Raw genomic sequence first — 26,317 nt, forward strand, 5'->3', positions numbered from 1 at the left:
GTAAGTTGTGATCAGTTTGAATAGATATGGTCTTTATGACCTACTTATGTTCTAGAACTAATCCTAAATATTATGCCTTCTTACCAATAACTAATAAAATTAATGATTCATTATTTACTCCTAAGCCCTTTTAAAGTTCTCAATGACTATTCTATATTTAACTTTCTATATTATTTGAATATAGCCTTAGATTTTATAAACTTTTGCTTATACCTCTCATCCTTGGTGTCATTTTTGGTGAAGTTATACCGCAAATTTCTCAAATATTTAGAGGTTTTTTTTCAAAATGCTCTTTAGGCCAGATTGGTCTTACTTTCTGTTAGTCATAGCTTTAGATTTGAGATATTGGAACAAATTCAATTGGAGCAAAAATGGCTGGCAACATTTATTTCAGGTTGTTAACAGTTTTTTTGCAAATATGAGAAAACAGAATGAGTAGATTAGTTAAAATTGATATAATGTTATAAGAAGAGAACAGGCCAGTGAGATTAATTTGGGATTGATACATAGAACAGTGCAACACAGGAACAGGCCCATCAGCCCACAATGTCTGCACCAAACACGATGCCAAGTTAAACCAATTCACTTCTTCCTGTACATGATTCATGTCCCCTCATACGCTGCATATTCATGTGTCTATCTGACAGCCTCTTAAATGCCACTATTGTATCTGCTTCCACCACTCTCCCAAGCAGCCCGTTCCAGGCACCTGCCACTCTCTATCTATCCTTCTCATAATCTTATAAACACCTATCAGATCTCCCCTCAGCCTCCAACACTCCAGAGAAACCAATCCACATTTGTACAACCTCTTCTTATAGCTCATACCCTCTAATCAGGGCAGCAGCCTGGTAAACCTCTTCTGCACCCTTTCCAAAGCCTCCACATCCTTTCTGTAATGGGGCAACCAGAATTGCACTCAGGACTTCAAGTGCAACCTATCCAAAGTTTTAGAGGAATCATTTAGACAGGCACTTAAATAGGCAAAAGTATAGAAGTATATGGTCCTAATGCAGCCAAATGAGGGTAGATGGGCAAAAAGGTCAGCATGGACATGGTGGGCTGAAGGGCCCATTTCTGAGCTGTATACAGTCACTATATGACTCCAATTTAGAAAGTGAGACAATGGGAACAGTTTGGGCTTGATACCAAAATATGGAAAAAGGAATAATGGGAGTGGTTTGGGGTCCATGTGGGTCTACAGGGAGAGCAAAGGGCAGTGGCAATAGTTTGAAACTGATACAGAGCTACAAACACTGATGCACCGGAATTACTTTGGGGCTACGTCATCCTTGCCCCTGAAGGATTGCCTAAGAAGTAGTTGTGGTGGTTTGGGTTGGGTAGACTGTTTGAACAGAAGGATTCCTTTGGTTTTGATATCAAACTAAGGGAGAATGGGCTAGCAGAATAGTTTTGAAATTGATATAAGGCTAGGGGAAGAGAGGATGACAGAAGGATTAGTTTCAGATTGGTAAAGGGCTTTAAGAAGTAATGAGCTAATAGCCAATGAACACATGGTTGGGAGAACTGTCTTCTATGTGCTCATGGTTCGGAACAGAGGGTTTAATTGAAGCTGTGTAACAATCATGGGTTTTGCTTGCGGGAGATAAAGTTATTTGAAGAACAGAGTTTCCTGTTTGTGTCCCAGTCCATGGATCACATGCTGTGAGTTCATGAGTGAATAGCAACGGCAGTCAATTAGTTGTCTCTCCGACTTCAGTCTGTTTTTCCACTCTGTAGTTTTCATTCCTCCTCTCCAGCTCTCCCCTCTCCAGTCCATGAGCCTGGATGGTGAGTATCAGCGGACAGTTGGACTCTGGAAGATATTGCATCCAAGCTTCTTGCATCTTTACATCAGTGCAACATAACTCATTCCCGATCACTGCAAACTACTTCACTTCTTGCCAGACTAATATACTGTCACTTCGACCAACAGATTATTTTAAATACTGTTGTACCTCCTTAATCGTTATTTTAGTCAATACAGTATCATTTTAACTGATACATTGTTAATTGATTCTTCAGCCTGTAGATTATTACCTTAACTATACACTCTTGACACAAAGTTTGTTATTGCATACACCATTACTCGAATTCAAATTGTATTACAGTGCATTGTTATTTCAGTCCCATTATCAGCTACTCTCGTCCATAGCCTGTGAATCTAACTCACACCCTATAAATCTAACCCTAACTCCATAAACCATCACAGTCAGAATCTACTCCAGTATTAACCTAATTCATATCCTATTGCTTTAATCCTAATTCAGCTACTCTAAATCTATTTCTTAAGTACTATCTGATATCCTACTTCATTAAACTGTGATTATACTCACCTCTATGTTCCCGCAAGTGGTGAACGCAGTGAAGATGAGCATAAAACCCACACCTAGGAGGTAAACGTTACCCACTCCGCAATCACCCATTGAGGCCGTGGACCACCGCAGCCGCGACCAGCGACCAGCCAGCAGCCCTGTGGAGGTGTCAGTCAGTCAAACGCGCGGAGGGAAAACTGTCACTCGGACTTTAATGCGCAGAGCAATCGCTATCGCCCAGACTCGGAGGGGCAGTCAATCAACTCGGTGGGGCGGAGCAAAGACCGTGGTGTCTTGCTGGTTCCCCGGTTGAGGGTTGGAAAACCAGCAAGAAGGCACAGCAGGTCGCTGGTTAATAATCGGGGGGCCGGTTCTATTGCCTACATTGGTATGGGCGGAACCTATACAGAGTTGTGTGCTGTCAATTATTCAGCCAAGGGGTCCCTTTGAATATGTCCCAAAGACCCTCTTTGCTGTGGTTGGAGCACCGGGTATATGCCAGCCTCTCGCCTGTATCTCCCTTCTCTGAGGGAGACTTGCACTTTGACCTCATGGTCAGGTCGCCTAAAGTCCTTTAGGTAAAATTTTAATTTTACAACAGTATTAGAGAGCATAACTTTGATGGTCTCAATTTTACTCATTCTAACCTACTACCCTCCGAACCTGCTAAACAACAAGCCCAACACTGCCATCACATGAGCTGATAAGGGTAGTGCTATTGTTATTCGAAAAAAATGACTTTTGCTTTGCAGCCGTTGAAAGCTAGCTCTCTGACACCTTCTCATTACCTCCCTCTGAGTCATGTCTCCACCACTGAATATCAGGTCATGGTTTCCTCTGACCATCTTCCCTCCATAGTCTCCCAACAGCCTCCTTCTCCCTAAGATTGAAAAATAGGACGTCTTGGCAGAATAATTGTTTATCCTGTTCTTGCCCCACTGAACTCATCCCTTCTTACTTTTACTCTATTCTTTCCTCTCTTATCCAGTCTCTTTTTTCAGGAGCACCTGGAAATACTGTATAGCAAAAACGGTGAAGGAAGTGCACCACTTCCCATGGTATCCACTCAGTCAACAACTTCTGCTCCAATGCTTTATCAGCCAACTTAGAACCCACAGACCTGGAGTGGAAGTAAGTCATCCACTCTTTCTCCGCTACATTGATGACTGCATTGGGGCTGCTTCCTGCCCCCATGCTGAGCTCGTCAATTTCATTAGCTTTGCCTCCAACTTCCACTCTGCCCTCAGATTCACTTGGTCCATCTCCAACACCTCTCTCCCCTATCTGGATCTCTCTGTCTCCATCTCTGGAGACAGATTAACTACAGACATCTTCTACAAACCCACTGACTCCCACAGTTACCTTGACTACACCTCTTCCCACCCTGTCACTTGTAAGGATGCCATCCCCTTCTCCCAGTTCCTTTGCCTCCACCACATCTGTTCCCATGATGAGGCTTTCCATTCTAGGACATCAGTCTTTTCAGTAACCAGGGTTTCCCTTCCATCACCATCAATGCTGCCCTTACCCATATCTCCTCCACTTCCTACAGATCTGCCCTCAACCCCTCCATGTGCCGACATAATAGGGACAGGGTTCCCCTTGTCCTCACCTACCACCCCACGAGCCTCCATATCCAACACATCATTCTCCGCAACTTCCGCCACCTCCAATGGGATCCTACCACCAAGCACATCTTCCCCTCACTCCCTTCTCCGCTTTCTGAAGGGACCCCTCTCTCTGCAACTGCCTTATCCACTTGTCCCTTCCCACCAATAACCCCCCTGGCACTTATGCCTGCAACCGACCAAGTGCTACACCTGTCCCTACACCTCCTCCCTCACCACCATTCAGGGTCCAAAACAGATGAGGCAGCAGTTCACCTGTGAGTCTGAGGGTGTCATTTATCACATCTGGTGCTCCCAGTGCGGCCTACTGTACATTGGGGAGACCTGACACAGATTGGGTGACCGCTTCGTTGAGCACCTTCGCTCCATCTGCCGCAACAGCCAGGACCTCCCAGTGGCCACCCACTTCAATTCCACATCCCACTCCCATGTTGACATGTCTGTCCATGGCCTCCCCTACTGTCACACTGAGGCCAGACACAGGTTGGAAGAACAACACCTCATATTAGGCCTTGGGAGTCTCCAACCTGATGGCCTTAACATCGATTTCTCCAACTTCTAGTAACCCCACCCCTTCTTTTTCTTCCCCCCCCCTCCAGATTCTGCTCTAACTCCACCTACAAGTTTGCAGTTGATACCACTGTAATGGGCCATATCTCAAATAATGATGAATCAGAGTACAGGAAGGAGATAGAGAGCCTAGTGACATGGTGTCATGACAACATCCTTTCCCTCAATGTCAGCAAACCAAAAGAGTTGGTCATTAACTTCAGGAAGGGGAGCAATGCACATGCTCCTGTCTACATCAATGGTGCTGAGGTCAAGAAGGTTCAGAATTACAAGTTCCTAGGAGTGAAAGGATAAGATATCTTTATTAGTCACATGTACATCGAAATACACAGTGAAATGCTTCTTTTGCGTAGAGTGTTCTGGGGGAAGCCCGCAAGTGTTGTTACGCTTCCACGCCAACATAGCATGCCCACAACTTCCTAACCCGTATGTCTTTGGAATGTGGGAGGAAACCGGAGCACCCGGAGGAAACACACACAGACACGGGGAGAACATACAAACTCCCCCTAAGACAGCAGCCAAAATTGAACCTGGGTTGCTGGCACTATAATAGCATTACACTAAACGCTACACTACCGTTCTACATCACCAATAGCCTGTCCAACCATGTTACCGTCATGGCCAATAAAACTCACCAGCACCTCAACTTCCTCAGGAGGCTAAAGAAATTTGGCATGTCCCCTTTGACCCTCACCAATTTTTACCAATGCACCATAAAAAGCATCCTATCCAGATGCATCATGGCTTGGTATGGCAACTGCTCTACCCTTGACCGCATGAAATGCAGCGAGTTGTGGACAAAGCTCAGCACATCACAGAAACCAGCCTTCCATCCATGGACCCTGTCCACACTTCTCCCTGCCTCGGTAAAGCAGCAAGCATAACCAAAGATCCCAACCACCCCAGACATTCTCTCTTCTCCCCCTTCCCAAGGGGCAAAAGATACAAAAGCCTGACAGCACAAACCACCGGGTTCAAGAACAGCTTCTATCCCACTGTTATTGAATGTTCCCTAGTAAGGCAAGATGGACTCTTGACCTCACAATCTACCTCATCATGACCTTGCTCCTTACTGTCTACCTGCACTACACTTTCTCTGTAGCTGTTACACTTTATTCTACACTCTGTTATTGTTTTACTTTGTACTACCTCAATGCACTGTTGTAATGAATTGATCTGTATGGACAGTATGCAAGACAAGTTTTTCACTGTACCTTGGTACATGTGACAATAATAAACCAATTTACCAGCACCACCATGTGCTCCCTCTCCAAGGACACCCAGGCATGACCATAACCTCCAAAGAGGAGCAGGCATTCAGCACATACAGATGGCCCACTGATCAGATCTGTGAATGATCACCTTGTCCAGGCCCTGTTTTGAGTATTTGAAGGGGCTGCTTCTCAAGTTCTGATTGCAATTCAGCCCCACTCTCCTGATCTATGGGCACCCAGTGTGGAGGATATTGAATCAGTTGAGGAACCTCCTCGTCAGTCTGCTCCTGGACTTGACCAAGATGGTTATTGGCAGGTCCAGACAGCGGGCTGTTGGGAGTCCCAGTCGAGCTGACAGTCTGTCTCTCTTCCATATATACCACCATGCTGGGTGTCCCTGGAGAGGGAACATGTGGTGTCCACTGGTTCTCTAGAGGCCGTCCAGGACTGTTGGGTACTGCAGGAGCTGGAATGCATCCTGGATAAGGGTGATCATGTTTTAATTTGACAATTATGTAAATATACAATTGAAACTTATGTAAGTATGTAATTATGTAAATAAAAGACCCTGGAGAAGACTGACGAGGTGGTCTCCTGACCAACCTACCATAATTCCTCCTCACAGGTGCCCAAACATCAGCAGTGTGGGGTTTGCAACCAGAACCTGAGGAGCAGCCGTTTCAGATACTCTGGGACATTCTTCCACTGAGTATTTCCAGCCATTTCTGTTTTATTTCTAATTTCCAGCATCTGTAGTGATGGACTATTGGCTAACACGATCCTGCCCCAAGATATGTCAATCATGGGTGACCCCGCCCACGGATCGTTGCCTGAGTGGACACGCTGTCACCAAGCAGCCGTCGATCATCTGGCCCCTCCCTCGGGTGCTGCCAGAGTGTGGAGCTTGCGTCCCGCCCATTTGCTGTCAATCACCAGGAGTTGCCCATAACATTGCAGAGCGAGCACGCCTGTCCTGGAAGCGGAAGTCGTCAGTGTCTTCCCAGTGGGCTTTGGGTTCATACGGACAGCGATGGCAGCCCGGGATGGTAGGTGTCGGATGCGGCCTGCTGCAGTGTTGGTGGTTTCGGCACCGTCACTATGGGACACTGTCTCCTAGCGGGCCCAGCCAATGTAAAACACAGAGGTCTTCATTGTAGATCGGTGCTTGTCGGTGGACAACCGGAAAATGAGGCACCCGAGGGCCAGAGAACCAAGACACAGTGTATGATTGGTGGGTGGGGGGGGAGGTGGGCAGTGGTGACATGCAAAAGACCCGAGTGTAGGTGGGGAAGGGGTCTGGAGTGCAAGAAGGCTCAGTAATGGGAAAGGGAGGCATGAGGTCACTGACCAATGAAGAAGGGGCTACGTGGATTGTATCAGCATGCAAGATACCAGTGCGCAAGGAGGCGGGGTGGGAGAGTGTGGAGGACAGTATGCAAGGGGCTAGTGTGTACGTGAAGTGGAGGAGGGCAGTGTGCAAGGGACTGGTGTGCTCAGGAATCAGGGGTGCCACTGTGCAAGGGACTAGTGTGCTCGGGGAGTGGAGGGGTGCCAAAGGGACTAATGTGTACAGGGAGCAGGGTGATATGTGCAAGGACCAGCACAGGGTGATATGTGCAAGGGGTGGGGGTTAAGAGGCCAATGCTTTGGGATGGGAGGTCTGTGTGCAAGAAACCAGTGCATACAAGGAGTATGGAAGGGTGTAGAGCTGCAGTGTGTAACCATGAGTTAAGTTGATGTAATCATTTCATGAGTTCTGGTCTTTGGAGGTTTCTTGTTTTTGTACCTAATTTGACAAGTGGTACAGGAAAAGATCACTTGATTCCAGCATTGAGAGATAGAAACTGGCGTATCTCTTTAAAAAGTTGTATCAGTAATGGTAACCACTAAACTGCAAGATTACCATTTAGAAGTGTATTTATTTCACCTAGTCCATTTGGGGAAGGAAATACTCTGGCCTTTGTGTGGTTCTAGAACCAAGCAAATGTAGTTGACTCTTAACTCCCAAAAATTCATGGGCAATTAAGGATGAGTAGTAAATGCTGGCTTTGGGAATGATATCACATCCTTTTCAGTTTTTAGGAATGAGTATTCATTGGGGTAAGGGGAGCCTAGACAAGAGGCTGCAGTGGTTGACTAGGTGTATTGAATTTGAGCATTCTGTACCAGATTCCAGTGACAAAGTAAAACCTGCTTTCCCTATGAATTTGAAAGACCAAAGGTCTGTCCAGCCTGTTTCTTGCAGAGGTTCAGCTAGTGCTTTCTGTGAGGCAGAAGCTAAGAGGAAAAGATCTCTATTGGCAGTGACTTATTAAAACTTTCTAATCCACCACCACTCTATCCTGTAACCTAGGATGTCCATGTGTCCCAGTATCACAACTCTCCTTCCCTTAGAAGGATAGCAGTGAATCCATACTTCCTTTGCATTCTGTTGTGTCCTTTTTAGTGCCAAAAGTTTAGCTGGGACAGAATTTGTTCCTGAGGCAGTATGTTGACAGGCCGACTAGAGGGAATGCCATGCTAGATCTAGTTTTAGGAAATGAACCGGGACAGGTGAAGGATCTATTGGTGGGTGAGCATTTGGGGGACAGTGACCATTGCTCCATAACCTTTAAAATTGTCATGGACAGGGACAAGTGCAGAGAGGACAAGAAGATATTTAATTGGGGAAGGGCGAACTATGAGGCTATAAGGAGAGAACTTGGGAGTGTAAAGTGGGATGTCCTTTTTGAAGGGAAATGTACCATGGAGATGTGGTCGATGTTCAGGGATCTTATTGCAGGATGTTAGGGATAAATATGTCCCGGTGAGGCAGAGAAGGAATGGCAGGGTGAAGGAGCCGTGGGTGACGAGAGAGGTGGAACGACTAGTTAGGGAGAAGGTAGCATACATAAGGTATAAGCAGCAAGGTTCAGACAGGGCCTGTGAGGAATATAGAGTAGCGAGGAAGGAACTTAAGAAAGGGCTGAGGAGACCTAGAAGGGGACATGAAAAGGCGTTGGCTAGTAGGGTTAAGGAAAATCCCAAGGCCTTTTTCACATACGTGAAGAGCAGAAGGATGGCTAGGGTAAAGGTAGGTCCGATTAAAGACAAAGGTGGGAGAATGTGCCTGGAGGCGGCAGAAGTGGGAGAAGTTCTCAATGAATACTTCTCTTCGGTATTCACCAAGGAGAGGGGTCTTGATGACGCGGAAGGGAGTGCTGGTAAGGGTAATGTTCTCGAGGTTGTAGATATCAAGAGAGGATGTGTTGAAGTTGTTAAATACTATCAAGACAGATAAATCTCCAGGGCCTGATGGGATTCTCCCCAGGCTGCTTCGAGAGGTGAGGGAAGAGATTGTTGAACCACTGGTAAGGATCTTTGAGTCCTCGTTGTCCATGGGGATGGTGCTGGAGGATTGGAGGGTGGCGAATGTTGTCCCCTTGTTCAAAAAAGGTAGTAGGGATAGTCCAGGGAATTACAGACCAGTGAGTCTCACGTCTGTGGTGGGTAAGCTGTTAGAAAGGATTCTAAGGGATAGGATCTATGAACACCTGGAGAATCATGGACTGATTAGGGACAGCCAGCATGGCTTTGTGAAGGGAAGATCTTGCCTCACAAACCTGATAGTTCTTTGAGGAGGTGACCAGGAAGATTGATGAGGGTAGTGCAGTGGATGTGGTCTATATGGATTTTAGTAAGGCGTTTGATAAGGTTCCTCATGGTAGGCTTCTTCAGAAGGTCAGAGGCCAAGGGATCCAGGGAAGCTTGGCTGTGTGGATTAGGAATTGGCTTGCCTGTAGAAAGCAGAGGGTTGTGGTGGAAGGAGTGCCCTCGGATTGGAGGGCAGTGACTAGTGGTGTCCCGCAGGGATCGGTTCTGAGACCTCTACTTTTTGTGATATTTATAGATGACTTAGATGAGGGGGTGGAAGGCTGGGTTAGTAAGTTTGCGGACGACACTAAGATCGGCGGTGTTGTGGATAGTGTGGAGGGCTGTCGAAGCTTACAGAGGGATATTGATACGATGCAGAGCTGGGCTGACAAGTGGCAGATGGAGTTCAATCTGGAGAAGTGTGAGGTGGTACACTTTGGAAGGACAAACTCCAGGGCAGAGTACAAGGTAAATAGCAAGGTACTTGGCAGTGTAGAGGAGCAGAGGGATCTGGGGGTTCATAGTCAGTTCACTGAAAGTTGCCTCACAGGTGGATAGAGCAGTTAAGAAGGCCTATGGGATGTAGCTTTCATAAATCGTGGGATTGAGTTTAAGAGCCGCGAAGTGATGATGCAGCTTTATGAAACTCGTTAGACCACACTTAGAGTACTGTGTTCAGTTTTGGTTGGTGCATTATAGGAAGGATGTGGAGGCGTTGGAGAGGGTGCAGAGGAGATTTACCGGGATGCTGCCTGGATTAGAGCGTGTGGAATATGAGCACAGGCTTAAGGTGCTAGGGCTTTATTCACTGGAAAGGAGGAGGATGAGAGGAGACATGATAGAGTTATATAAAATATTGAGAGGAATAGATAGAGTAGACAGCCAGCACCTCCTTCCCAGGGCACCAATGCTCAAGACGAGAGGGCATGGCTTTAAAGTTATGGGTGGGAGGTTCAGGGGAGATGTCAGGGGGAGGTTTTTCACCCAGAGAGTGGTTGGTGCATGGAATGCACTACCTGGGGTGGTGGTGGAGGCAGATACATTGGACAGGTTCAAGAGTTTGTTGGATAGGCACATGGAAGAATGTGAGATAGAGGGATATGCGGGAGGAAAGGGTTAGTGTGAGGGTGGTTTGATGGACGGCACAGCATGGTGGGCCGAAGGGCCTGTTTTGTGCTGTATGGTTTTCAGGTGACCAAATGGACAACTTGAGCATCTAACTGTAATGGTATTCTCTTTGGCAATCCCTCAGTTGAGAATGCCTTCCACTTGGGGATTCTTTAAATTCTAAGGTAGCTGCTGAGGCCAATGTGTTTCTGCTTCAGGTGGTACTTGACTAGGTGGGTAGTTTGGGAGGTGTTGTGCTCCTGCTTACACTGGGCTTCTGTATGCTGTTGAGGCTCACAATGGCATCTAATGTTCCATTTTAAGTAGTTATGGCTTCATTTCCATGGGATGTTGCATTTTTCAAGAAGCTTTGAGAACATCCTTGAATCCTTTCCTCTGTTCACCTGAACTAGCATCTGTTTCAGGAATCAGGAGTCTGGTCATATGAATGATGTGGCTTTTCTATCAGATGGCTGAATTTAATTAAGAGTTCAGTACTGGGGTGTTGTCCTGGTGAGGGCACTGATATTTTTCACTTGTCCTGCTAATCAGTTTGGAAGATTTTGCAGTGATGGCATTGCTGATATCTCTCCACTGCTTTGAGGTGCCTGCTGTAGCTAATCATGTGTCAGAACTATACAAGAGGATAGAGATTGGATATCTCAAACAAATGTGGTGGAATAGTCAATGTAAATTTATGAATTAAGCAAACATGATTTTCCTTTCATTAGTTGAGTATGCGATGAGTAGAATAGATAAGGGGGAAATAGTATATCTTCAGGTTGGTAAAATTGTTTAGGGGTTAATAGAATGGATGAGTTGCTTAATAGAAACCACGAGTAGGAATAAATCAGTCCTCCAGTTGGGGTATTGAAGCAATCTATACTTGGGGGGGGGGGGGGGGGGGGGGGGGGGGGTGGTGGTGGTGGGGCGGGGAGCAGGGGAAGACTATTTGCCATATAATCTAGCTGAGGGGTCAAATGTCATACTTCCAGGATTGCTGATAATACAACAGTGGGTGGGAATGTGAGATGTGAATATGCATTGAAACTTAAGGGGATATAGCTGAGTGGGTGGGTGAGAACATGGTGGGTGGAATATAATGTGGAAAGTGTAAGACCATTCCCTTTGCACAAAGTAATACTTTTTAAATAGTGAGAAGTTTGGAAATGCCAATTTGAATAGTCTTGGGTGTTCTTGAATTTAAGTCCCCTGAAAGCTAAGATGCGTATACAACAAATGGGAAGGAAAATTGTTGGTTTTTATTGCAAGAGGATTTTGAATGAAAGGGTTGTCTTAATACAATATGGGGCATTGGTGGGACTGCATCTGGAGTTTGCACTATTTTGGTCTCTATTTAAAGAAAGATGTGGTTTTATAGCTAATGCATCAAAGCTAAACCAGACTGGTCCCTGAAATGGTGGGTCTCCCACATGAGCAGGGTTGGAATAGGCTATGCATCTATTCTTGGGTTTTGTTTTAAAATGAGGTGACCACAGCGCGCACAAAGGGCTCAACAGGGTAGATGTGGCTAAGGAGTTTAGAACTCAGGAGCAGAGTCTCAATTTAGGATTTAAATGAAAAGTTTCTTCAGTTTTGGTGAAGAAGTGGTGAATTATTGAGTTCTCTAAAGCATGGGGCTATGGAGGCTCAATCATTGATTGCATTTCAAAGCAGATAACTGGATTTCTAGATATTGGCAGAGTCAGAGTTTGATAGGGTAGGAAAATGTAATCTCAGTACTGCAGCTTAATGATTAAAGTTGGTGTTGGATGTTAAATGGTTTCTCATTTGTCCTGTAGGTTAGCACCACTCTAGTAGGAAAATTGTTGAAAGTGAGATGTTGTCTTGCAGTGAAAAATGTTGAGAAGCTGTCTGGGTGATTGCTTTGAGCAAGGCTTCATCAATCTGCACTGAGATCAGGTTATGGACCCATTGGTTAAAGTCCTGGCTTGTGTGCCAGCTGATGCAGATGTAAAATGAAGATGAATTTCTGCAGGCAGCTAAATTTGAGCAGAATTTTCTAGTCCTTGATTATGGAGCCAGTCTTTTGCAAGGTCAGACCTGTATACTAATTGCTGCTCTTTCCATTTCTGTTGGATCTTCCATGCTCTATATCTACAATCCATATTGCAATTCAGGGAACTGCTCTTCCAGTAATGGAAGGAAGTGGTTGAGGGGGACCCTGATAATTACTTTCCCTGTGGCAGACAGCAGGGAGACCCCTTTGTTGTTACTGCACTTGAATTTGTATCCTTTCCACTGAGTTGTTATAATTTTGTGCTGATACTTGGTAAAGATTTCAGAATTTATAATCGTAGTTACACAATTAGATGTTTGAGTGATTTAAAGTTTTTTGGGGGTGAAAGATTTGGGTGGTGAAATGATGTAGAAGGTGGCTTTGGAATCCTGAGTCAGAATGGGTGGACTTCAATAGGATGGCACTGGTTTCTCTTGGAAGAGAAGTGGAGAAGAGAGCTTGAGTTTTGCAGGAGTCATTATCTACAAAGTTAGACTTTTGGTAAATGTGTCTAAAGTAACAATTCTACAATGTGCCCAGAGTTACTACTTTTATCATATCTGTCAAGTCCAAAATTTGGGGAAAGAATTGTTCCTCTCCTTGGGATATTGATGGAGACCAGATGAAGGAATTGTGACTGCAGCACGACTGGAACTGGTATTTAAAAACTTCGATTTCTAGTATCAGAATGATCTTGTTTCATCTAAATTGTGGAGAAATTTCCAATATAAGTAAGAATCCACTTACAAGTGAGCAAATTTAGACTTGGAGCATAGAACAGTATAGCACAGGAACAGGCCCTTTTGGTTCACGATAAACAAGTAAATCCAGGATGATAGATGTTTCCCCAGAGGTGATAGTATGGCAAAAACTAAGTTTAGTCAGAGAAATTGGATGCATATGATAAATTTAGGCTTAATCAAGTACAATATTGATCAGAAAACAACTGATTGATATGGGGTATGAACAAATCTAAAGAGACTTTCAAAGAACAGAATGATCAAAGGTTTTGTTTAAAAAAAAAAATTAAAATGCAGTTAAGGGAAGGTGGAAAATCATATGGAGGATAAAGGAGTTGAGGTGAAACTGAGTTTTCATTTCATACAGCAGAATTTGAGGGAAAGGACCAATCAAAATGGTAAATATTGATGGAAGTAGAAATGGCTCTGGGTCTTGATGTGAGTTGAATACTGAAAGGAGCTGATGTGAAGTGGCAATGCCTCTACTTTTAATGCTGGAAAGTTTTCAAGGTAGCACAGTTAGAGCTGCTGCCTCAGTGCCAGAGACCAGAGTTCAGTCCTGACTTTGGGTCCTGTTTGTGTGGAGTTTGCACATTTTTCCTGTGACCATGGGTTTCCTTTGGGTGTTCTGCTTTCCCAAAGATGTGTGGGTTGGTAGATTAATTGGCTGCTGTAAATTGCCATGAGGATATAGATAAGTGGTAGAATCTGAGGGGGATTTCATTGGAATATAGGAGAATAACATGGGATAGTATAAATGGGTAGTTGGTCGGTATGGACTTGATGTGCTGATGGGCCTGTTTCTGTGCTGTATAACTATTTCCATTGTATTTGAACATTTCCAGTTTGGAGTAATTCCCAAGTAAATTAGTTTTGGGGAGCATCTGAGATTTTTCTACGATGTCATTCTTTTTGTATGATGACATCCAAAATGTTTAAAAGCCTTGCTGGTTGATTTTTTTTTCTGCAGTCTAGGCAAGTGCAGCTATCAGCTAAAGCAAGAATAGAAGTGAGATAACAGGGATAGGATATGCATATTAAATTCTGGCATTTTTACATTAACAATCCAATTTCATAATTGTATTCAATAGCCAGACTTAAACCAATTTAAGAAATAGAATTGATTAAATGTATCAACATCTTGCTAAAGAAGCTGACAGTACAGGAAAAACACCTGCTCCATCACCAGATGTATTTACTGTGTTACAAATATGCTCAAGTTGTACTGGAATATGTCTTGTTGATTGAGATTCAATACATTTAATGTTAGTGGCTTTTACCAGTCTTTGCTCCAGAGAAAGCTTTGTTGCATGAAATGAAGTTCTATACCTGCACTTCTTGCTGAACCACTGGAATTTTGGGCCAAGGTGTGTGGATGTAATGGAAGTCTCATTTTAATGTGTATTAGGAATTAAATGACATTCCACTTTTGTGCTTTATATTTAGAATTTACCAGTTCAAATATCAAAAAGTGAAGATATTTTTCTCTAGCAGTCTCGGGTAACTATACAGCACCATTAATAGTGGCTGGATATAATATGAAGTGTTTACATTGCTTCCACTGCAAATGTGCATCTAAAATTTATAATGTTGGTGAAAGGGTCAGGGCATCTTGATGCACAAGTGTACCTGTAAGGTTTTTGTCATTTGGTAAACTTTGCATAAATTTTAAATTTTACAATGCAAATAATTAAATTTCAGTCATCTTTACTGAATTGCAGGTGCAGATACTGGTGGAATGGAAACTGAAGCCTGCACGGACATAAGTATTCAGCAAGAGAAAGCCAGCTGTGGGGCTACCAGTGAAGGAGATTCGCAATACTTAATAACTGAACAAACAGAGAATGAGGATTCCCTTCCTCAGACCTCTGTTAGCAATGGTGGAGAATCAGATACCAGCAAGGAAATGGTAGATTTGAAAGTTATTTGGAACAAAAACAAATATGATGTGAGAATGCCACTGGATAGTACAGGAGCTAGCCTGAAAGAAAAGATTCACTCCCTCACAGGTATGTTATGAAGGGAGGATGGGTTTGCACTAATTTTTTTCTTATATTAGTTAAGAATTATACATTGGGAGTGGTGGTATTATGGATGACAATGCAGACTAGGACAGTTCTTTGGCTTCTTCTACATAGCTGAGACTTGGAAAATAGAGTTTTATTTCTGTAGTGCTTTTTGGGCTCCTGTATGATTGACATTGTCAATCTTGTCCTCTTGCAATGAAGACCAATACACTGCTTACCTTCCTAATTGCTTGCTATATCTGCATATTAACTTTGATTTGTGTAGAAGGGCACCCAGTTTCTTTTGAGTGCTGATAGCTTCTAATCATCTTCAAAACAACCTCACCTTTTTTCTACTAAACAGAATAATAGATTATTTTCATATTGTATTCCAGTGTATCCTTGGCTCTTCACTTAACTCTGCTTTCTTTTCACAACTCAATGCCATCCTGCTTTGCATCATCAGCAAACTTGCATGTACTACTCTTGGTTCAGCCATCCAATTTAAAAATGCCCTACTATTTTCTCTAATTCTCAATCCAGGCCAGCATATTATCTGCAATCCCATTTACGCTAATTTTGTTTAATAACCTATTGTAGAACTTCTGAAAATCCCAAACACCACATCCACTGGTCTCCTTGGATATTCTGCTAGTTAGAACCTCAAACTTCTAACAACAGATTTTTGTCAAACTTTCCTTTCATAAATCCACATTAATGTTACCTAAGCCTATTTTTCTAAGTACCTGTGACTAAATAAATTCCAGCATTTTCCCTACCACTGGGATACTAAATGATCTGTAGTTCCCTCTTAAATAGTGGGGTTATATTTTCTGTTCTGTGGGAACTATTCTAAAATTCCATAGATTCTAGTAGTTATCATATTCCGTCTTCAAAGACTCCCCTTTCAAAATAGATGGTAAGTCTGGCTACTGAGCTTTCAGTCTCATTAATTGGCTCTAAGATTTTTAAAATCTAATCCTAAATGCTGTCAGCTCATTCAATTTACATCTGTAACACTCTGCTGTTTCCAGAATTTGTCTGTATTTCCATAAAGATGGACACAATATTTAACATTTCCTTTTTTCCCTGAACTTTTGTAAGAGACCCGCTTTGGCATGCTTTTATCCTTCTTCCCATCTAAAAGCTTTTCTGGTGTTTTTTTCCTCACTAGATTGCTTTTGTATTCTATTTTCCCTTATTTCTGCATCCTCCCTTGAATTCTGGAAATTTTCCCACTGCTCAGGGTTACTGGTCTTTTGGCAATATTTCTTCCCTTTTAATGTTATCTTTATTAGCCATGACTCGATCACTTCCTATGTGTGTATTATGGGGATATGTACTTGTAAATGTATTAAATCTTTAAATGTTAGCCATTGCATGTTGATTTATTTTACTTTAATGTAGTTTGCCCAGTCTATTATTGCCATCTTATGCCTTAGGCTTTTGTAGATTCTGTTTTTGGATCTGAGATCCTGGTATTGGGTTAAGCAAATCACCTTTTCAATCTTGTATTCTGTTCTATTAGGAATATGAATAATATTGTTCTCAAGCCCCCTTAACTACTAGGTTATCAACTAATATTTTATTACTCAGTACTATATCTATGATTGATCTAGAAACCCTCAGTTGTACTCTATGGCAGATGAATCTTGCTGATTTGGTTTGCCTAGTCTAAATTGGAGTGGTCCATGATTTGTATTATCCCTGTTGCATGTGATTTCTAATTTTATTTATACACTGCCCTACATTATCTCTATTTTGGGATCCCATTAATAGCTGTCTTTTGCCTCTTGCCATTCCTTAGCTCTGCCCAAACTGATTCTTGCTTTTCTCTTGCACCAAAAGCAATTCAACCAGTTGGATTGTCTGTTTAACTACCACTGTATAAATAAACTTGCAGATTGCTTTGCCAGTATGGGATGTTGGCAAAATGAACAATGCAAAATATGGTGTGTTCACTTTGACATTGAGTTGCTATTGAGGTAATTGGGAATGTTGGTGATGGACAGTGTTATTCTGATTATCAGGATAACTTTTATTGTGTATCTAACCCATGGCACACCTGTGCTGCATGTGTTTCAGAAGTGGCAGTAGTTAGTAATCTTCCCCAGGCTACACCTACCTAGTAGATATATCTGTAGGGAAAATCTTACCTCATTTAGTCAGATAGGAGCAACAGTATGTGGCTTTTTTCTAAGCTGCCATTTCCTCTATCCCCTAATGGTTTGAGTACCAGAAAAATGAAGTTTCTGCCTTTGTTTTCTGATCATAATTTCAGGGTGAGAGGTTATCTGGTCACTATTTCATGGTGAAAAGTCATTTGGAAGTAGTTGAGAAGGAATAATGACTTAAATCAGAGTGGGAAGTTTTGGCCATTGCATAAATTACGAAGCTGCACAATGATCTATATTACTCGCCTTAATAAAGAGCACCCAAGCTAATTTTTCAACAATTGGATTAGTATCAACACTTTTCTTTTCAGGTCTCACTCCTGCCATGCAGAAAGTCATGTACAAAGGGCTGCTCCAAGAAGATAAAACTCTACGTGAAATAAAAGTAACAAGTGGTGCAAAAATCATGGTTATTGGATCAACGATTAATGATGTTTTAGCAGTAAACACACCAAAGGAGGTTGTACAACAAGAGGCCAAAGCTGAAGAACCCAAAAAGGAACCTCTATGTAGGCAAAAGGTAAGTACCTTTTGTTATAATCAACATTGGGTATTGTGTGAGCAAGAGACTGCCATTCAGCCCTTTAAGCCTGATGCACAGGAGGTCATAGTTGCTCTGTAGCTTAGTGGACCCATGCTCTCAAATTTCAGTTGACATTCTACCTTCTGCAGACTTTACTTATCCCATACTGTGCACTACTTTGGGTTTTTGTGGTGTCAGCATCTCCTGTAGCTTTGCATTACCAGCTGTGAAACTATGGACTTTGCAAGACCTAATCACTGCTGTTTTGCTTGGCTTCCTGTGGAATCCATGTTGGGTCTGTCAGAGTGTAGACCTGTTGTCTTTTTTTTAATGGTTTAAACAGATCTTTTGGTGTTACATCCCCTTTTCTTCCACTTTTATTTCTTCACTTAAACCTTGCCTGCACCCACAATTGAAGCAGCTGTTGACAGTTTGAGAGCTTAATAAATTGGCCTTTGTTCTTTAAGGGAGCAAATGCCATCTTTTGCACTTTTTTAAAAAAAACCTCTTTGCCCCTATCAGAACAAAATGCACAGCCTAAGCTGAGAAAATTGGTATGGAATTGGAGCATGGAGTCCACTTTTTTTTTGCATCATGGAAGATTTGAATTGAAACTGAATATTCATACTGTTGGAAAGAACTTTGGAGTCTAAGTCTTCTGATTTTTAAGGAGTTAAGCTAAAATGAACCCCAATAAATGGCAAACTCTGTTCTTGAGACATGAACAAATCAGAGAAAGCAAATGGCACTTCTGTTTGATCAACTTTACATTGATAGGATCTAGTAGATCAGACAGGCTGGGGGAATGTTGGATTTGTGAGTTGAATGTCTTTGGTAGAGAGGCTGTTGAAAAGAATAAGGAGTGAGTGAGTGAGCTTTGGGACTAACCATCTGGATGATTTTATTTTTTTAATTGGTGCTACTGCACTTTACAGGAACAGATTCTGTTAAATGCAGCCAAGAATGCAGTAAAACTGAGTATTCTTTTACTAAAACATTTTCCAACATGAGCTTGGAGGTTCTGAACCCATCCCTTGTCTCTTTTTTATGACTTTGCTTTCTTTACAGCAACACAGGAAAGTGTTGGACAAAGGAAAACCAGAAGATGTTATGCCATCCATTAGGGGTGTTAAGGTAACTAGTTACTTTTGACATCTGTTTTTGTGACATCTTGTAGAGTTTCTTTTTGGGAGGGTGGGGGATATGGTCAGTGGTGGCTTGATGTACATCTCTCACCTGAATTGGGGTGCTGACGAACACCCTGCTCTAAAGTCTGACATCTAGGCTGATGCTCTGTATGGTGCCCTATGACTTCGGTAATTTTGAAGACCTGGGATCTTTTGACATATTGAGGAACATTGGAAACTGGTGTTGCAGTTGGCTGTCATCAATGGCACTGGTATTTTGTTGCTAATTAAAGTCTTGGGCCACAGTGTGGGATCCTATTTCTTTCCCTAAAACCTGTAGATTATCAGTAGGTCAGGCAGCTTCTATGGAGGGAAATGAAATGTCAACTGTCCACTTCCCTCCATAGATGCTGCCTGAGTTCCTTCAGTGAGCTTTGTGTTGCTCCAGATTCCATTCTCTCCACCTGTAGACTCTGACTTTTTTCAACCAATGTGATTTAGTTATGTTGAATCAAAGGGTGATGAATATGGCTAGTATATATATAATTCCTTCCATGCCTGCTGTTGTTGATAACTGTTGCTCCCTGAACTTCATAGGAGCGCTTGCCAAGTGTACCATTATCTGGCATGTACAACAAGTCAAGTGGAAAAGTAAGATTAACCTTCAAACTGGAGCAGGACCAGCTCTGGATTGGAACAAAGGGTAAGTTTTGCAGATGGCACTTTGTTCCTCTTTGAATCATTGTACTTCAACCTGTGTACAGAATAAAAATTGACCATCTTGGCTCATTCAGTTTCAGAGGAAAGTGACTAGCTTTTTTCACATATACTAATTGCAGAGTAAGGTGCCTGGGCTCCATTTTCCACTTTTGCCAAGACAATCCAGTGTTAAATGAGCTCAAGATGAATTCTCTTTAAAAGGAACTGACTGTATAGAACATTTTGAATAGCATTGTTATATAGCTAAAAAGTCTGTGGGTGCTTTGGCAAAGTGTAGCATAAAGTTAATAAGTCTGACTGAAAGTAGGGAGGTTAAATGACAGGATATTATAAAACAAAAGGCAGTTGTAATGGCATAAACTGAGTCATTTGGGAATAATGCAGTCATCTGAAATTGAATTCAATTTTGCTTATCAAAGTCATTTGAATGGCAGAAGGCAGGGTGCTGATCATTGAATCTACAATTATGCTGCTTTCCTTAATGTTTAAGGAAAGCTTGATGTGGGAGTGGTACAGGAGATTGATAAATCAGTTTGTTCATGGGTGTTTTAAATAAGTTTCCACCCTGGAGGTGGAAAGATGGAAGGTAAAAGTGCAGTTACAGTGAGTTCCTTTATTTCTGTACAGTTCTGATGTGGCTGGGTATTTGAATTTCTTAACAGAGAGAACTGAGAAAATCCCTATGGGCTCTATCAAAAATGTGATTACTGAACCCATTGAAGGACATGAAGATTATCACATGATGGTGAGTATTGAGGGAGCTTTTGACTGGGAAGTGGGGGGGGGGGGGTGCATGGCAGCAAGGTGTCTGACCATTGACAAGGCAGGTGTGAGACTGCTAGAAGACATGGGTTTGGATGAGCAGGAAGGCAGAGGTTCTAGGGGAGAGCTGCCAGGCTTGAGTGAAAGAACAAAATTAGGAAGATTTTTTTTAGCAAAATGGATAGAGGGAGGGGTAGTGGAATGTTTGTGGAGGTGTAAGTAGATGGTCTTCATGGAAGAGCAGCCTTCACTGAAGTTGTATTTCCTATTATGGCTCCTGAGGCACATCAACCTCTATCCATGGTCTGACTTGCAGACTCTCACTTCGTAAGAGTGAAGAGCTGTTTACATTGTTGGAAACTTCAAACCCTTGTGTGCATATTGCAGTTAATGGGATTTTTATGCCAGATCTTTGACTACTCTGCAGGCACTGACAATCAGTGCCTACATTCCAAGTTAAAAGCTCATGGCACAATTGATCAAACTAAAACACTCGTCATTTGAATGCAGCTCTTGTGCCAGAGGATACATTGGAGAAGGTTAGTCCCATTCTGAGCAACAAGGATGCAGTGAGTCTGAACTTTGAGTTCTACATGAAGACAAAGGGAAGAGTGGAGGAGGAAACTTGCCCTTGGAAACTTGTTTTTTTTTAAAAAGTTCATTTGGTGTTAATGTGCCTATCTAAATGTTGTAAGAGTTTTGTGGGGAGGTTACCATGGTGTTCATTTCTTGGCTTGAGTGAATGGGATGAATTTCTGACCAGATTTAAAAGGAAAAAATTCATTCTTTAGAAGCAAAGCTTCCTCTGTTATTAAATGTCCTCAACACCAAGAACAAAAACTGGTTATTCATTTCACTTTCTGTAAGATCTTGCTCTTGGCTTCATGTACAACAGCAGTTGGATTTCAAGGTACTTCAATGGATATGCAGTGGTATGGGATGTTGCCTCTTTTGCCTGTTGATCATTGGCATTATTACTTGTGTAATTCTTTGTTTCTTTTCCAGGCATTTCAGCTGGGTCCCACTGAAGCTTCTTACTATTGGGTTTACTGGGTGCCTACACAGTATGTTGATGCAATCAAAGATACAGTCCTTGGGAAGTGGCAGTATTTTTGAATGTGCCTCCACCTCTGGCAGTGAAGGATAGACTGAAACCAAAGGACTACAATTTATTGGAACTCACTTACTGGATTATAATTCTTCCTCCTTCCCCCTTCCCCCTGCCCTGCACCCCCCAAAAACCTTGGAAGATGCCAACAATGATAGATTCAAAGGAAAAAAAAATATTGAAAATCCTCACCAGAAGCTGGAGGTGGTTTGTCCAATGTGACTTTACCTGTGAACATCAAATTTAAAAAAACACCATTTCAAAGAAGTGAAACTTCAAATTATTCAAGTTCTTCTTTGAGAGCCACAGTTACCTGCAGGTGATGTGCTAGAAGCATTTTATTATATCTACTGTAACATGGATGACATCCCAACTAGGCTTGTTTTTAAGCATCCACTTGGAGCAGTATCTGTAAAACAGTACAGTGGGGCTCTACTTAATGTGCTCCTCAGCTCTATCTTTATGCGGATCCATTGTACTTGAGAAAACCAAATTGTGGAATATTTATTTCTTTAAGCAATCTTGCATCATGTGTCTGTTCTCAGGAGGTTTCACAATTGGTTGCCTTGTATTTAAATATCTATCCTAGTCATGGCCTATTCAGCCCATCTCCATACCAATGGGAAAGGTGTCTGGCCTAATCCCAATTCCCAGTTTTCAGTCTGCAAACGTAAGTTTATGGCACACCAAATATGCATCAAATATACTTTAACAAGGATTTTAAACATATGCACCCTTGATTGTGTTGCCTCAGTGGCTATTTTTATTTTTGCAACCAGATAAAGGGAGAGCATGGAGTAAATGTGGCATAACAAATTCTATTTGTCTGTGCCGCCTCATTGCTTTCAAACTAGCTTTGCTATTTAATTGCAGAAAAGAAACCCAGAGATCTCACTATGCAATTATTGCAGAACCCACTGTACTTTATGTACTTGAGAGTAAATGAAACCATATTTGGATGAATAATATTACTAAGTGTTATCCCCTGATTCCATAGGGAGGTACCCATTTTAAAGCTGCATGACCATTTCCACTTGGTTTGTTTCTTGAGGTATTAGAGGGAAAAGGGGTAGGTAGCAGGAGGGCAGTGGATGAGATGCAAAGCATTTTGGCTTTCTCTAGATGTGAGTTGCACTTCTTTCCTGCTTCTGGATTGAATCAATTTGTTCCAGGTGGATGTCAGCTTTGCTTGGCATCCCAGGGTAGGAAGTTGGGAGGAGTGTTTGAATTATTAATGCTTCTGCAGCACTGAGGATTATTCACTCCAGTGCTATTGGCACTCTTCAATTAGCATGCTGCCCATCTGTGTCCTTGTAGGTTTGGTAGTGTGCACATGGCTGGGGCAGGCATAACCAGTTGAACCATGAAGAAAAGACCATTGCATGTTTTTAAATGTCAAAACTAAACCATGTTCTTTCTTTGGCCCCCTGCCCAAATGCCTACCTTCACCTTTTAACAGTAAGCACACTTTAGAGACATTTGGAAACTAGTAAAACATCGAGCAACTTAACACTTTGTGACCACTTTTCTGCATGGCATCATGGGGTTGTATAGGTTGCAATGTGTGCTGTGTAGTTTGGTTGTATTTGAGTCAGTTAAAAGGGCGGGGGGGGGGGGGGGAGAAGAGAGAAAGGGTTCTTGTACTGTAAACTAATCATCAGATCAAGCCATCCATTCAATTTCTGAATTTTCTGACTGACACTAAATATTTGAGGGGACAGTGCAGAGGAAGCTTTGCTCTGTATCCAGCCCATTGAAGCTGGGAGTCTTTGGGATGCTGTGGAGGAACCTTGTATTTAACTTGATATACATGTGTTGGAGGTATTTTGGATAGTGTGGAAAGAGCTTCACTCTGCACTAGTACTGAATACTTGCACTAATGGCAATAAATGGAATAGTGTGCAGTTTCTAATCACTGATATCCTTTCTTGGATGAGTATAAGTAGATAAATTAAAAGTTGAGTGTTTTTGGGTTTCTGACAAGTTTATGGATCTTAGACCTGATAACCATGAAAGGTGCAATATTTCAACATAATATGCCATTTTTATATAAAACAATCCTTTGCCCTGTTCTGAAGTTTTTCATGGCATGAACTAATACTATGGTTTAGAGTGTAAAGGGTCATGCAGTTTTAACAGCATATAATTTGCAGAATGCATGATTCAAGCACACTGATCTTTTGAAATTAAGGAAGTAGACTTGGTTTAGAGTTGCACTGCTTCCAGTTTTAGTGCTGACCATTAGTTAGCCCAATGTTTAATTCTGAAAACTAGTCTTTATTGCCAATTAAAGTTTGTTACTTTACAGTATTATATTTTTTGTCTTCTGTTATGGGTCTGTGTGGAATAGCACTACACAGTTGAGAATAACTGCAATCCTCTATCCCTTGCTACTGTCACCTGATTGAAAATGCCTTGTATTGGAACACTTGCAGTGATTATTCAGTCATGGAATAAAGGCATTAAAATGTAACTGACATACTGGTCAGTGAAACTGCCTATGACAGGGAATGAGTTAAAATGGGCTCTGTAGGTAGCAACCTACATGTGGAATTCAACCCAATCTTATTAAGAAAATACCTACAAGTAACAGTGTAAATGTTTTCAGCCATCACATTGAACAGTGAACAAAGCTCAGTGAGCTGAATGACTTCCTCTGGTTCCTTATTAGATCATTGTCAGTATTTTCTGCTTCCATTGTAATAAAGAGATTGTTCAGCAGCACCTGTGCAGAGAGAAATACTTAATGTTCAATTCAATAGTCTTCCCGTAGAACAGGGAATAGTTGGAGATGCAGAGGAGAAAACTGCCAAAACAAAAAGTGGTAGTGCTGGGACCGGGGAGCCTGGAGGAATATGATGCAGAAAAATTATCAAAGGAAGTTGGAAAATAATGCTGGAAGTATGCCCTATCTGAACCCATGGAACTCTATAATAAGAGGTGGGGTTCTTACACTCGCATTCAGCTTCATTTAAACACTGTTTAGGAGGCTGAGGCTTTGTTCCAGATTATGAGTAGGTTGGAGAATTAGAGTGACAGGTTGAAGAGATGGTCTGATTAGACAGTAAATGTAGTATATTGAATTGGAAGTAGTACAAAGAAATAGCTGCTCCACGTAGAAAGTGGGGCCCTTCTCTCGTATAAAAGAGCAGCTATTGCATCTAGTTTAGAATGTATTTAGAGACTGAAGCCGGGGAGGGGGGTGTTGGTGGAGGAAGAGAGAGACGAGAGCCAAAGAAACTGGAATAGACAGCCAAGACTGTCGGCTTCCACCTTTCGAGGCTAAAGCTATAGTGGAAGCGTCAGTTTCAAAGTGACATGGTAAGATTAGGTGAAATTACTGCAATGAATTTGAGTCCTTGGGCGGAAACTGGTTGAAGGGAGCTGGGACCTTGAAGTGGATATTGTTTGTCAGCGTATCATCTCAAATGAAGATCAAAAAGGTTACATGGGAAGAGTTGGAGATTGTAAAACTGCAGCAAGGCTGCTGAAGATTTTAGTTTAGGGTGAGATCTGGGCGTGACGCCGATACCATCATCGGGGAAAGGGGTCTGCGCAGGAGTGAACGTCCTAAAAGCAATTGTAGGTGGACACACAGGGCTTCTAGTGACAAATCACTTAGTTGTGTTGTTGCACTGCTATTTAACTGGTCTCGGCGTGCTCCCGGAACGGGAAGTCACAAATACCCGCCTCAACAACATTTACAAACAAAACAGCTCCACGTGTCAGAGAACTGTCACTTTCGGTTTGCAGACCCCGCCTCCGCCGCGCAGCCGCCTCTGATTTGCTCAACTTTGCTAATCCGCCCACCTGGTGGCGGGGCAATCGTTTCTCTGCTTCCTTCCATTGGTGGGTTTTGATGTTACTCACTTGGCTCCCGGATCCTCTGTCCAATCAACACCTGGCTGCTCGAGTTCCGTCTTTTTCAACCAATCGCGGATGGCCCGCGCCTGCTCCGGACCGCCAGCGGGCGCGCGCTATGGCTGTCCAGTGATGGTTGGAGCGCGAGACATGGGACGGGCCCCGGGATCCAAGGTAGCGCTTCGCCTTTAACTAAGCCAAGCCTGCGGCGCAAGCTATGGCGGGGCCCCGGTGGCCCGAAGCCCTCCTCCTCATGGTCCTACTGCTGCAGGGTGAGAGACGGGTGAGTTAACGGGCGAGCGGAGGCGCTCTTCCCCACCCCCCCATCGCCGTGCAGATGAGGCTCGGTATGTGGTTTAGGCATGGGTTAATGGGGAGGGGCGTGGGGGCACCCACATCTGGGGCATCGTCATTGGGGGGCTCCCGAATGAAGAGGATCGCACTCATTCACCTCTCAAACCTGACCTCCAGCCGACCAGAGCTTTGCCGCTTTGCTTCCGCCTCTGTGTCTGGTGGTTTGCTGACGGTTCGGCTACTCTGTCCCCGAGTTCATAGGCACAGATTTGCAAAGCGCAAGGATGTCGACCGGCATAATAACTGCTCTTCAATTTACTGGAAGAATAGCAAAGCATTTTTTTTTGTCGTTAGCGATGGGACTAAAAACTTTCTTCTGAAGTTATGAGAACTATTGCTACTTGCCCTAAAGTGCATTCAAATTCAGGGAAATTAGTGCAAAGGATTTCAATATTATGCAGATATTAGGTGGCTTGTGGTCCGATTAGGTGTGTCTGGTTTTAACGATACATGTG

At 42.8% G+C, this 26,317-nt stretch overlaps 3 protein-coding genes across 5 annotated transcripts in view; 2 read left to right on the forward strand and 1 right to left on the reverse strand.

Moving 5' to 3' along the window:
* LOC127573006 (UNC93-like protein MFSD11) overlaps positions 1-25,647 on the reverse strand; it is a 53,192-nt gene extending 27,545 nt beyond the window's left edge. For 2 of the 3 annotated variants that reach the window (XM_052020732.1, XM_052020729.1), the window contains exon 1: positions 2,337-2,784. In XM_052020732.1, coding sequence (XP_051876692.1) covers positions 2,337-2,426 — 90 coding nt within the window. In that variant the 5' untranslated portion in view covers positions 2,427-2,784. Of the gene's footprint in view, positions 1-2,336; positions 2,785-25,517 lie in introns of those variants that run through there. The other variant, XM_052020731.1, reaches the window with a different exon arrangement.
* Positions 6,693-24,386, forward strand: ubfd1 (ubiquitin family domain containing 1). The gene is made up of 7 exons (XM_052020733.1): positions 6,693-6,773; positions 14,949-15,236; positions 17,719-17,927; positions 18,999-19,064; positions 19,655-19,760; positions 20,440-20,522; positions 21,545-24,386. Exons 1-7 carry the CDS (start codon positions 6,758-6,760, stop codon positions 21,653-21,655), a joined length of 879 nt encoding a protein of 292 aa, XP_051876693.1. The 5' UTR covers positions 6,693-6,757; the 3' UTR covers positions 21,656-24,386.
* ern2 (endoplasmic reticulum to nucleus signaling 2) overlaps positions 25,599-26,317 on the forward strand; it is a 60,435-nt gene continuing 59,716 nt past the window's right edge. The window contains exon 1 of the mRNA XM_052020727.1: positions 25,599-25,791. Within this exon, the coding sequence (XP_051876687.1) occupies positions 25,726-25,791 (66 nt within the window). The 5' untranslated portion in view covers positions 25,599-25,725. The remainder of the gene's footprint in view (positions 25,792-26,317) is intronic.

Source organism: Pristis pectinata, chromosome 8 (assembly GCF_009764475.1).
Source record: "Pristis pectinata isolate sPriPec2 chromosome 8, sPriPec2.1.pri, whole genome shotgun sequence".
In the NCBI taxonomy this organism is placed as follows: Eukaryota; Metazoa; Chordata; class Chondrichthyes; order Rhinopristiformes; family Pristidae; genus Pristis; species Pristis pectinata.

Bases quoted from the DNA above. Each gene is read 5' to 3' on its own strand.
- ubfd1 (XM_052020733.1), top strand. The intron at 19,065-19,654 runs GTAACTAGTTAC...TGAACTTCATAG, and splicing joins CATCCATTAGGGGTGTTAAG to GAGCGCTTGCCAAGTGTACC. The intron at 20,523-21,544 runs GTGAGTATTGAG...TTTCTTTTCCAG, and splicing joins ATGAAGATTATCACATGATG to GCATTTCAGCTGGGTCCCAC.